This window comes from Phyllobates terribilis, unplaced genomic scaffold, assembly GCF_046119375.1.
Source record: "Phyllobates terribilis strain yellow unplaced genomic scaffold, ASM4611937v1 Scaffold_4__5_contigs__length_816908805, whole genome shotgun sequence".
Lineage (NCBI taxonomy): Eukaryota > Metazoa > Chordata > Amphibia > Anura > Dendrobatidae > Phyllobates > Phyllobates terribilis.
In genome coordinates, this window is record NW_027362764.1 from 742,416,710 (window position 1) to 742,428,870 (window position 12,161).

General features: G+C 45.9%; 1 protein-coding gene across 1 annotated transcript in view; it reads left to right on the forward strand.

Moving 5' to 3' along the window:
* The first annotated feature begins 253 nt into the window (after window positions 1–253).
* DSCC1 (DNA replication and sister chromatid cohesion 1) overlaps window positions 254–12,161 on the forward strand; it is a 35,665-nt gene continuing 23,757 nt past the window's right edge. The window contains exons 1-3 of the mRNA XM_073676793.1: window positions 254–391; window positions 4,483–4,676; window positions 11,592–11,760. Coding sequence (XP_073532894.1) covers window positions 4,504–4,676; window positions 11,592–11,760 — 342 coding nt within the window. The 5' untranslated portion in view covers window positions 254–391; window positions 4,483–4,503. The remainder of the gene's footprint in view (window positions 392–4,482; window positions 4,677–11,591; window positions 11,761–12,161) is intronic.

The window sequence follows — 12,161 nt, forward strand, 5'->3', positions numbered from 1 at the left end:
ATAAATATTGTGTCAGTAACTACGTCTACTTCTACACCACAAATAGGCTTCATTGTATTAGTAAATCTGCCGTATTACAATAATTTGAAGCCTCAGAACAATTGATAATTAGCGTGAGGGATCATTCAGTGTATGATGCGCTCTAAAACATGTATAACGGGATAAAACAACTCAGTATGAAGAAAAAGGCTTCAAGAAAATGGCGCCTCTGTGCGGGACATAGGAATGACCTGGAAGTTTCTGCTCTAGAATTAGAGCGGAGCTGAACGTCATCCCGGCGGGAAAGTAGAACGGTGTGACAGCCGGAGCCGTGTAGTGGCTGTCGTATTAACTCAAGCTGCGGAGAAGTGAGGCCGAAACCGGAGGGAAAGCGTCACCGCTCCAGTGTCCGGTGTGTATGTGCACTGTCATGTCCCGCACCGCCATAGCTTTAGAACCACCCGTTGCCCATAGCAACCAACGAGGTCTTTTTTAACTGGCTCTTTGAAAGTGAAAGCTGTAATTTGATTGGTTGCTACGAGCAACTGCTATATATATATATATCTGTCTCAGTAGCCCATAGCAACCAATCAAATATATATAATGTAAAGCTTGTTGTATATATGGGGTGCACTGTGGGGTCACTTATCTCAGACTACTCTCCACATTTGTTTAGTGACAGTTGTAGTCGGTCAGATGCGGTTTTCCTCCCTGCAATCATTGTGACCCGCATGCATCTTGGTTACCGTGACTCCCCTGTCTAAAATGTGACTGCGACAACTTTGTCATGACTGGACGGCTGGTGCAATCATATAATGTCCCCAATGCTCCCTATTTGTGGTCGTCAATAAAGAGGTCGTCCATTTTGGATTTTTCTATACATACATACATACATTTTTATTAAATAAATAAATGAGAAAAGCGAATGTGATCGTGATCCTTCGCTGGTCGTTACTTTCTGATCCCTCTTGACCAATTTAATTTTTCCAAGGAGCCCCATGAGAGGCACTGAGTTGTGGAGGAAGCGCCAACCTGCCGCACCTAACTCTGCTCATTATTGTTTTATATTAATTGTTATTACTTAATATTGAGCAGAATTAAGTCTGGTGCCTGCTGCTGCGAATCCGTGTTACCATAAGGCTAATTGTATTCTGTGCTCTTACTTGTAGCAGCGAATCAGCTCCTTATAATTCACTGCTTATTAAAACATTTATGTAAAGCAGTAAATCATATGCTCCTGTTATATCGTCCATGTACCGTGTTCTACAGCTCACAACACAGCTTGATGTCACACACACCCCAAGCGCCGTGTGCTGCCCCCCTGCATGTCACTGTGCCTGGATTTGGCTGCTGCAACTGCACATCACAGGGCACTGTGATATGCAGGGGAGGGGGACATTATAATTACCACAGGAGGTGGGGATTTCTTCCAGTCCCCCATCAGAAATTTCACTGAATAAAAAGACATTTCACAGCAACAAGACCTTGAATATGAGGCATACAGGTAGGTGTAGATTTACATTTCTATCACCTGTATGCCCATATTAGAGGTCAGATAAGTGCAAGGGGGTGAGAGACTCCCTTTAAATGAGTTCACAGATATGAGTTAAGACATTAAGTGCTTACGGACCATCATTAGAGGGAACCTGTCATCACGATTTAGTGTAGTAAAGGTGTGGCCATAATGGAATAATGCAGAATATGTTGGCGCTATATAAATGAAGATTATTATTATAATGGTGCTGTTATACTGATTTAATAGATACCTTTAAGGAAGAAATCTGCAGCCGGGTTCTTGTCTAATTCGCATTAGAAGTTTTGGTACAATATCCTTCTTGCATTGGGGCAGGACTGTGGGGTGGGTTTTTGGTTCTGCCTCGGTAAAGTTCGCGCTAGGCCGCCCTCTCATCTCATAATAGTCTTCACAAAAATGGTGACGCCTGTGCAGATGGACATCCGATGGTTTTCAGAAAAATGGCTCCGGTGCCAACAAATGCACAGACTGAGATCTCTTCATATAATGCCAGTCAGACGGGATGATGTGAGATCAGGGCTCTGTGGGGCCGGATCAGCACTTCCAGGACTCCTCGTTCTTCTTAATGACATTGGCTGATGTTTGGGGCCGTTGTCCGGCTGTAGAATAAATGTGGAGCCAATCAGACGCCCCCCTGATGGTATTACATGATGGAGAAGTATCTGCCTGTGTTTCTCAGCAAACCTGCTCTCTTGGCAGTAAAGAAGCTGCTTGCAAAAAGCAGGTTTTGTTGTGTATTTGCTGCATTTTTCTCATATACATTTGTCTCTTGTGCATGTTGATAAAGTTTAGTGCCCCCCCAAAAAAAACCATGATGCAATACCTGATATTATTATTATTATTATTATTATTATATAATATCGTCATTTATTCCATGGCACTTTACATATGAAAAGGGGTATGCATAATAAAACAAGTATAATAATCTAAGACAATAGAAGTCGCTGACTGGTACAGGAGGAGAGAGGACCCTGCCTGCGAGGGCTCAGTCTACAAGGGATGGGTGAGGATACAGCAGGTGAGGGTAGAGCTGGTCGTGCAGCGGTATGGTGGGGCGGTGGTTACTGCAGGTTGTAGGCTTGTCTGAAGAGGTGGGTCTTCAGGTTCCTTTTGAAGGTTTCCACAGTAGGCGAGAGTCTGATATGATGGGGTAGAGAGTTCCAGAGTAGGGGGGATGCACGGGAGAAATCTTGTATGCGATTGTGGGAAGAGGAGATTAGAGGGGAGTAGAGAAGGAGATCTTGTGAGGATCGGAGGTTGCGTGCGGGTAAGTACCGAGAGACTAGGTCACAGATATATGGAGGAGACAGGTTGTGAATGGCTTTATATGCCATGGTTAGGGTCTTGAACTGGAGTCTCTGAGTACTGGGGAGCCAGTGAAGGGATAGACAGAGAGGAGAGGCCGGGGAATAGCGGAGGAACAGGTGGATTAGTCAGGCAGCAGAGTTTAGGATGGATTGGAGGGATGCGAGAGTGTTAGAAGGGAGGTCACAATGCAGGAGGTTGCAGTAGTCGAGGCGGGAGATGATGAGGGCGTGCACTAGTGTTTTTGCAGATTCGTGGTTGAGAAATGTGCGCATCCGGGAGATATTTTTGATCTGGAGTCGGCAGGAAGTGGAAAGGTCTTGGATATGAAGTTTGGTTACCCTGAGGCAGCGAGCTTGTGTGCCTGGGGAGAGGGAGCAGCCATTGACTTTAATTGATAGGTCTGTTGGGGGACTTAAATGAGATGGGGGAAAGATGGTGAATTCTGTTTTGTCCTTGTTAAGCTTCTGAAATCTAGCAGGGAAGAAGGATGAAATAGGGGACAGACATTGTGGGATTTTGGTTAGTAGGGAGGAGATATTGGGTGCAGAGAGGTAGATCTGTGTGTCGTCAGCATAGAGGTGGTACTGAAAGCCGTGACACTCTATGAGCTGTCCCAGGCCTAAGGTGTTGATGGAGAAGAGCAGGGGTCCTAGGCCGGAACCTTGGGAGACACCAACAGATAGGGGGCGAGATGAGGAGGTGGTATGTGAGTGGGAGACGCTGAATGTCCGGTGTGTTAGGTATGGGGAGATCCAAGATAGGGCCAAGTCCGTGATGCTAAGAGATGAGAGTCTGTAGTAAGAGGGAATGGTCCACTGTGTCGAAGGCAGATGAGAGGTCTAAGTGGAGGAGAGAGCGTTCCAGAGAGCTCCTGTTAGTGGGACTGGGAAAGCAGGGGCTGGTGGATGTGTATAAGGTTAGAAGAGTGGTGAGAGAACGTGGATAGGAGGTGGAAGTGACTGTTGGGATGTGGCGAGGAGGACCAGGATGTGGAGAGATATCGTCGGCAGTGAGGATGAGCAGAGAAAGTGTTAGCAGGTGGGAGCATGAGAGGGCATGAGGTCACTGTGCTTGGAGACACAAGATTGTATGTTGAGGAACAGATCTGTGGAGGAGGTGAGATGGATGGGGAGGATGGAGGGAGAGATGACTTGTTCCTTACTAGATGTAGGGATTGGGGTGGTTGTAAAAGGTGGAGGACTATAGGGGTGAGAGTCAAAACATACAAAAACATTGTTTACAGTGTCCAAGTATCCAGTTACCTTCAGTTCCAATTCGGGTATAATTTTTATTTCTACACTTAAGCAATGATACACTTAAGGCAATGGACTGCAGACTACAATCTATGCAGTCTATGATACCTGTGTTTTTGCACGTACTCATTGCTTTCTGTGGGTGAAAAAAACGCTGAAAGAAGTGACACGCTGCAGTTTGCAAAAACGCAGCAATTTTCCAATTGAGTCAGGGAAAAAAAAAGTGTGTACACGAGATTTCTGAAATCTCATAGCTTTTGCTAGTACTGTAGTTTTACAGCTTCAAATTTGCATAAGAAAAATGCAGCAAACCACACCTGCCTTAAAACTCTTGCACAGTACCGTATATAATATATTTGTGTGGTCGTATATATAAATGACATTTTATTGTATGTACTTTTTATTCAGAATTTAGAGACGTTTTCAATCATGAGTCGCTCACGAGAGGAAGTGGAGGCCACACTGCAGATCGCCAAACTGAGCGTGGAGGATCTCCGCAGCACCGTGCAATGTCTGACGTTCAGCGAGACGTTCACGTCCGGGGATTACAGCCTGATGGAGCTGGATGACACTCTGTGCAAGGAGATTGAGGTGGGAGGGAGGTGAGAAGAGACATATTTTTCCCCAATTTTCAGTACAGCATATGGTAAATATAACTCTTTCCTCAAAAACAAGCCCAAGCTATGTGAGCAGAAATAAAAAAAGAACTTATGACTCTTGGAAGAAGGTAAGGAAAAAGGAAAAAGCACCCGGTTGGCAAGGAGTTAAACGGGTATTCCCATCTCCAAGATCCTATTCCCAATATGTAGTAGGTGTAATAATAATAATATTAGAAATGTAGCATAGTTCTTCTGATTAACTATGTCTCTTTCCTCATGTGCAGGGCATTGCAGGACTGACCACTGATAGGCTAAGTGCCCACGATGCAGAAATGCTCCGGATTTTTTCCTGAGCGTTTCTGCATCTCCCTGGCAGAAAAAACACATGCAGATTGTGCATGCGGATTGTACATGCGTTTTTCCTGCCAGGGACATGCGGATGTGAAGAGTTCTTCACACGCGATTTCGCATGCGGGTTGACAAGTGCTTTCCAAGCGATTTTAGCATCACTTGGAAAGTGCTGGACAACTTGGTCACACTATATAAATCCATGCAAACAGCATGGATTTATATAGTGTGACCAAGTTATAGAAAAAGAATGGTAAAAAATAAATATTATACTACCCTTCTGATGGCCCCCGGTGTCCTTATCCAATGCGTCCGGTCTTCCCGGTGTCTCGCGGTTGTGTAAAAGGACCTGCCATGATGTCAGCGGTCATGTGACCCGTCACATGACTAAATGACGTCATGGCAGGTCCTTTTAGACCATCGCGAGCTGTCGGGAAGCCAGGACGGATCGCTGAGGAGACCGGGGGTCATCCGAAGGTAAGTATAATGTATTTTTATCCTATCACCCATGACAGCACCTACAACGAGAGAGGGGATCCGCCCTTCCAGGACAGGAAACCTACAGAATAAAAGGGCGGCGACTCTCCACCACCTCAGTTGGTTTCCTGTCCTTGAGGGGGAACCTTGTTAATATGGCAGCAGAAGAAAGAAGAGAAGATGGTTCCCAATGGAAGAACCTTAAACAGGCTTACCTGTTGAAGATCCGGATATGACTGAGCGGCGCCCTGCCTGGGGTCTGCAGCTCCAGCTCCGTGCATCAGTGGAGAAGCTGCTGTGGAACTGCACCCCTATCTGGGGTCGGCAGCTCCAGCTCTGCACGTCAGTTAGAGAGCAGCTGTGGACCTGCGCCCCTATCTGGGGTCGGCAGCTCCAGTTCCGTGCATCAGTGGAGAAGCAGCTGTGGACCTGCACACCTGTCTGGGATCAGCAGCTCCAGCTCCGTGCATCAGTGGAGAAGCTGCTGTGGACCTGCGCCCCTGTCTGGGATCAGCAGCTCCAGCTCCATGCATCAATGGGAGCACCTGTTGAGCTGCGCCCCTGCCTGGGGGCAGCAGCTCCAGCTTTGATCGGCGCACTATTGGAGGCGCCCCTGCCTGGGATTGACCACCCCAATATTGCTCAGGCATGGACGGATGGAGAGGAACAGGCCTGTGACTCATTCCAGCCTCCGAATCTGTACAGCTGGTGGTGAGTGATTTTTGTGAATGTTTACCTTGTTTATGGGGCCCTTTCCTTGTTATGGTTACTAGGAAAGGCTGAAGGATGTTAGCGCAAAACTGAAAAATGGGTGTGTGTGCTCTGTAAGACCCCATCTGGGCCAAGGGCATCGTGCTTTAAATTTGGCTTCAGGACGGAAGCTGGACCTTAGACCTCTAGGCTAAAGTTAGCCACATGTCTGGGCCGCACAGAGCCTCATGATTGGCCTTCAGAATTTACCACAAAAATGAGCCTCAATCTGCTCAGTAAATGTTAAACTAACACTGAGGGTTTTACTGTTGTCCTCCAGTCTGTTTACTCCATCCATAGGACGGCACATGGTGTTAATACAGCACATGGTCTCTGTGAAGGTCTGCTGTCCAGCTGCGTCTCATCAGTTGGCTCCTTCGGGTGGGGCTAGTTTGACAATTGAGATTTACCACCCAAAGGAAAGGTTTATCCTTCATTCAGATGGATTACTCTTTTAAATAAACATCTGAGCGCAGTGCCTCACAGTGCCTTATAAAGCCTCTTTGTGCTTCACAAAGAGCACATCATAGCTCTTTATATCACATCATAGTGCCTCATAGCGCCTCATGCCACATCTTAATACCGCATAGTGCTTCATAGCGCCTCATGGCACATCATAGCATAGTGCCTCATAGCATATTGCTTTATAGCACATCGTAGTGCCTCATGGCACATCATAGCATAGTGCCTCATAGCATAGCGCTTTATAGCACATCATAGTGCCTCACAGCGCCTCATGGCACATCATAGTGCGTCATAGCATAGCGCTTTATAGCACATCATAGTGCCTCACAGCGCCTCATGGCACATCATAGTGCGTCATAGCATAGCGCTTTATAGCACATCATAGTGCCTCACAGCGCCTCATGGCACATCATAGTACTTCATAGCACATCATAGTGACTCGCCTCATGGCACATCATAGTGCGTCATAGCATAGCGCTTTATAGCACATATTGGTACATCATAACCTCATGCGCCTGCCTCCTGGCACATCATAGCCTCATGCGCGTGCCTCCTGGCACATCATAGCCTCATGCGCCTGCCTCCTGGCACATCATAGCCTCATGCGCCTGCCTCCTGGCACATCATAGCATAACATATCATAGTGATTCATAGCATATCATAGTGCCTTTTAGTACCTAATGGGGCCTCATAGTGTCTCTCAGTGCTTCAGGGTGCCCCTGTGCCTTGTAATGCTTTTATAGGGTGTCTGTGCCTCATAGTCCCTCTTTGTAAAGGTACTGGTTCCACAACTAAGTTTGTCTGACAAAACCAAGTTCAGCGACTGTAAACTGTGCATGGTAAGCTTACCGAATTCAGGGGGAAAAATATCCTAGCCTCTATTTTGTGACAGAGGGTAGCAGTATTCCTGGCTGGTGCTCGGTGGAATGCCGATTGGAAGCAGGTGACAAGAAGAGTGCTTCCTTAGTTTTGCAGGTTAATAATAAACCTTGTGGGGTTTCACTCTTAAAGGTAGGAGGCATCATGTAGTGCTCATACAGCCATTGTGGGTTTTGTCCAATCGAGCGCAGTTTTATTGCTTTTTACAGGTTGCACAGAAGACCAGAAACATTAATGTTTATGGGCAGACCCATCGAGCGCTGCAGAACTCACTGGGCAGGGAGGAAGCGTTGTGGTCTCCCAAGGTAGAATAAGGAGTCCTGCTATATGTCAAAATTAATAAGCCGTCTGGCCACAACTCTGAACAAGGCAATATTGCTGTTAATAACTCTAATCTCCTACATTCCAGTAGTAGCATGGTCACGGGTACACACCCGGTGGCTGCCTCTAAAGACCCGGTTCCTCTAACCTAAAGAAGCTTTAGGCAGTATACAGTGCCTACAAGTAGTATTCAACCCCCTGCAGATTTAGCTGGTTTGATAAGATGCAAATAAGTTAGAGCCTTCAAACTGCAAACGAGAGTAGGTTTTATGTACAGAAGCATAAATCTTACAAACCAAAAAGTTATGTTGCTCAGTTGAATTTTATAAAATTTTAAACATAAAAGTGTGGGTCAATTATTATACAACCCCTATGTTTAATATTTTGTGGAATAACCCATGTTTGCAATTACAGCTAATAATCGTCTTTTATAAGACCTGATCAGGCCGGCACAGGTCTGTGGAGTTATCTTGGCCCACTCCTCCATGCAGATCTTCTCCAAGTTATCTAGGTTCTTTGGGTGTCTCATGTGGACTTTATTCTTGAGCTCCTTCCACAAGTTTTCAATTGGGTTAAGGTCAGGAGACTGACTAGGCCACTCCAACACCTTGACTTTTTCCCTCTTGAACCAGGCCTTGGTTTTCTTGGCTGTGTGCTTTGGGTCGTTGTCTTGTTGGAAGATGAAATTACGACCCATCTTAAGATCCTTGATGGAGGAGCGGAGGTTCTTGGCCAAAATCTCCAGGTAGGCCGTGCTATCCATCTTCCCATGGATGCGGACCAGATGGCCAGGCCCCTTGGCTGAGAAACAACCCCACAGCATGATGCTGCCACCACCATGCTTGACTGTAGGGATGGTATTCTTGGGGTCGTATGCAGTGCCATCCAGTCTCCAAACGTCACGTGTGTGGTTGGCACCAAAGATCTCGATCTTGGTCTCATCAGACCATAGAACCTTGAACCAGTCTGTCTCGGAGTCCTCCAAGTGATCATGAGCAAACTGTAGATGAGCCTTGACATGACGCTTTGAAAGTAAAGGTACCATACAGGCTCATCTCTAACGGAGCCCATTGCGGTGGAGTATGTTACTTATGGTATTGACTGAAACCAATGTCCCCACTGCCATGAGATCTTCCCGGAGCTCCTTCCTTGTTGTCCTTGGGTTAGCCTTGACTCTTCGGACAAGCCTGGCCTCGGCACGGGAGGACACTTTCAAAGGCTGTCCAGGCCGTGGAAGGCTAACAGTAGTTCCATAAGCCTTCCACTTACGGATGATGCTCCCAACAGTGGAGACAGGTAGGCCCATCTCTTTGGAAAGGGTTTTGTACCCCTTGCCAGCCTTGTGACCCTTCACGATCTTGTCTCTGATGGCCTTGGAATGCTCCTTTGTCTTTCCCATGTTGACCATGTCTGAGTGCTGTTCACAAGTTTGGGGAGGGTCTTAAATAGTCAGAAAAGGCTGGCAAAAGAGATCTTTAATCCACACATGTGAAGCTCATTATTCTTGGTGCCTGAACTACTTCTTAATACTTTAGGGGGACCAAACAGAATTCTTGTGGTTTGAGGGGTTGAATAATAAATGACACTCTGAATTAACTTTTAACGTTTTAAAAAAAACAAACAAAAAAAAAAATTTACTGCAGTGCATTTCCCACTTCCAGGCTGATCTACAGTAAAAATGTCACAATGCCAAGTTAATTCCGCATGTGTCAACCAGCTAAATCTGCAGGGGGTTGAATACTACTTGTAGGCACTGTATAAGGAAGCTCCATTCATCTATACATGGTCTCCATGTAAAGGTCTGGTCATACAACAGAGTAGCTTTATCTTGCATAAACCATTATGGAGGAACCCGGCCAAGATCCCTAATGACACTTATGTCTAATCAGTTCAGATGGCGAAGTCTCACCTTTTTATCTTTAACAGCACCTCATATAAAGAGGAAGAGAATTACAAGTGGACCTTTTTATCCGTAGACAACTGGAACAGTGTCCAACCTGCATTGAATAAGCAAGGAATGTGAAAGTGAGTTTTGGATCTAGGCCCATTTTCAGTCCAAAGATGGCACCCTGGGATGTGAATCCAGTGCTTATGGCTGTAACAAGCCTTCGCTTGAACCCATGGATTCAGAGTCTTCACAATAAAGACTATTGTCCCGGTAGCCCTGACTTCAGCATGGTAAGTTAGTGACATTCAAGCTTTTTCGGTTAATCCTTTGTTTATACAGATCCTAGAAGATGGGCCGGTTCCGGAGCTACTTTATCTTCCAAAGATAGCTTCCAGTTTCCATAAAAGTCAGGAAATTGTGCACCCTACTTTCTGTGCTAATCCGGGGAATCCATGGCAGAACAATAAGAAAGCGGATGTCCCCATCAAGCATTATGTAAGGTTGCGATTCAGTCTTCACCTTGCACCTTCTATAGACACTATAGGCTTGATCTGGGATCTTCTGCTGTCCTTTCCTTTAGGAAAACTGTTCTACAGGCTGTGGTCCCACCCTAACTTTTGAATTTTTTTCTCTGTAAATCTCTCGTTGTAGGTGCTGTCATGGGTGATAGGATAACACTAAATTACTTACCGGTAATGTGTTTTTCCTGAACCCATGACAGCACCCTTATATTCCCTCCCATCACTGGTAGAAGTTGATCACTTCTTTTCCTTCATGGTGTTTGATTCACGTAGTGTGTAGAGGGAAAAATCATGGGATATATAACTATTAAGCAGTGTCCTCTCATGCTCTGTAAACAACTGAGGTGGTGGAGAGGTGCTGCCCTTTTATTCTGTAGGTTTCCTGTCCTGAAAGGGCGGATCCCCTCTCTCGTTGTAGGTGCTGTCATGGGTTCAGGAAAAACACATTACCGGTGAGTAATTTAGTGTTTTATCATAATTCTTTTCTTTTTTTTTTTTTTTTACAGGTACTATGGTACCCAGGTCTGGAGGAGAGTCTCCTCTTCTCCAAATCCGGGTACCATCTGCACATTTAATCGCTTAACATCCGCATGTGCACATGTAGTCATGAGTATATTAAGCGATTCAATGCAAGTCAATGGCGGCGAAAACCCCGCGATTACGCAAAATAATTGGTAGTGCTGCGGATTTTTCCGCAATGATAATCCGCAGCGGAAATTTCCGCAGCATGTGCACAGCACATGCGGATTATCATTGGGGAACATGGCAGACCTTCTACCAAGTGTTTTTTAAGCGTTTCTGCAGCGGAATTGCTGCTGCGGAAACTCTTAAAAAACGCATAGTGGGCACACAGCCATACAGTGACAGCTAGTTGCTATTGATTTTAACCATGGATACCTAAGATCCTGCAATGCCCTGCGCATGAGGAATGAGACATAGCGAATCAGAAGAACTATACTACATTTCTAATTGGAGCTATTTGCTAATATTATTATTACACCGACTGCATATTGGGATAGGATCTTGGAGATGGGAATACCTGTTTAAGTCTCATAAACGTCACAATTCTCCCTCCCAGAAAGAGGCATAAAAAGTGAACAATTTTCTCTAGACAGAAGTGTTGTATGTAAAGATGATGATAATAAATATCCGTAAAGCCATTTTAATTCTGTAATGTATATATGTAATCTCATCAGATTTATACGCTTTACGTTCAGTTTCTCATCCATATTCCGGTCACTTAATGCGTCTTTTTTTCCTCCCTTTCAGCCTTGTGATTCGAGGTGACAAAGGCGACCACGCCGTCCTGTGCAGTCAGAACAAAACCTATGACCTGAAGATCGCCGATACATCCAATTTATTGCTATTTATCCCAGATGGTAAAACTCCGGAGCTCCTGCCGAATGATCTGCTGCCCCTGAGCATCGCTTCCTGCGAGGTACTGCCCGGGCACATCGGCGGCATCAGCTCCTTGTATCGGATAAGTATAATATGAACATTACACTTAGGAGCCTTTCACGTATCACCGGTGGTCACTTTCCCTGTAGTGCTGCTTCATCTATTACTCTCACTCGGCTTTCGGTCCATCCACGTTTCAGAAGAAGGTTTTGAAGTAGTAACTGGTATGATAGCTATGGCTATTACTAGGCACTAGAAATTGCTCAGGGTCCTAGTTTGTTAGGGTGAATGAGGCGGACTACCTAATAATAAATCACAATGTCCCCACGCAGTCCCCTTACACAGTATGATGTCCCCGCGCAGCCCCCTTGCGTGGCGTGGCGTCCCCGCGCAGCCCCCTTGCGTGGCGTCCCCGCGCAGCCCCCTTGCGTGGCGTGGCGT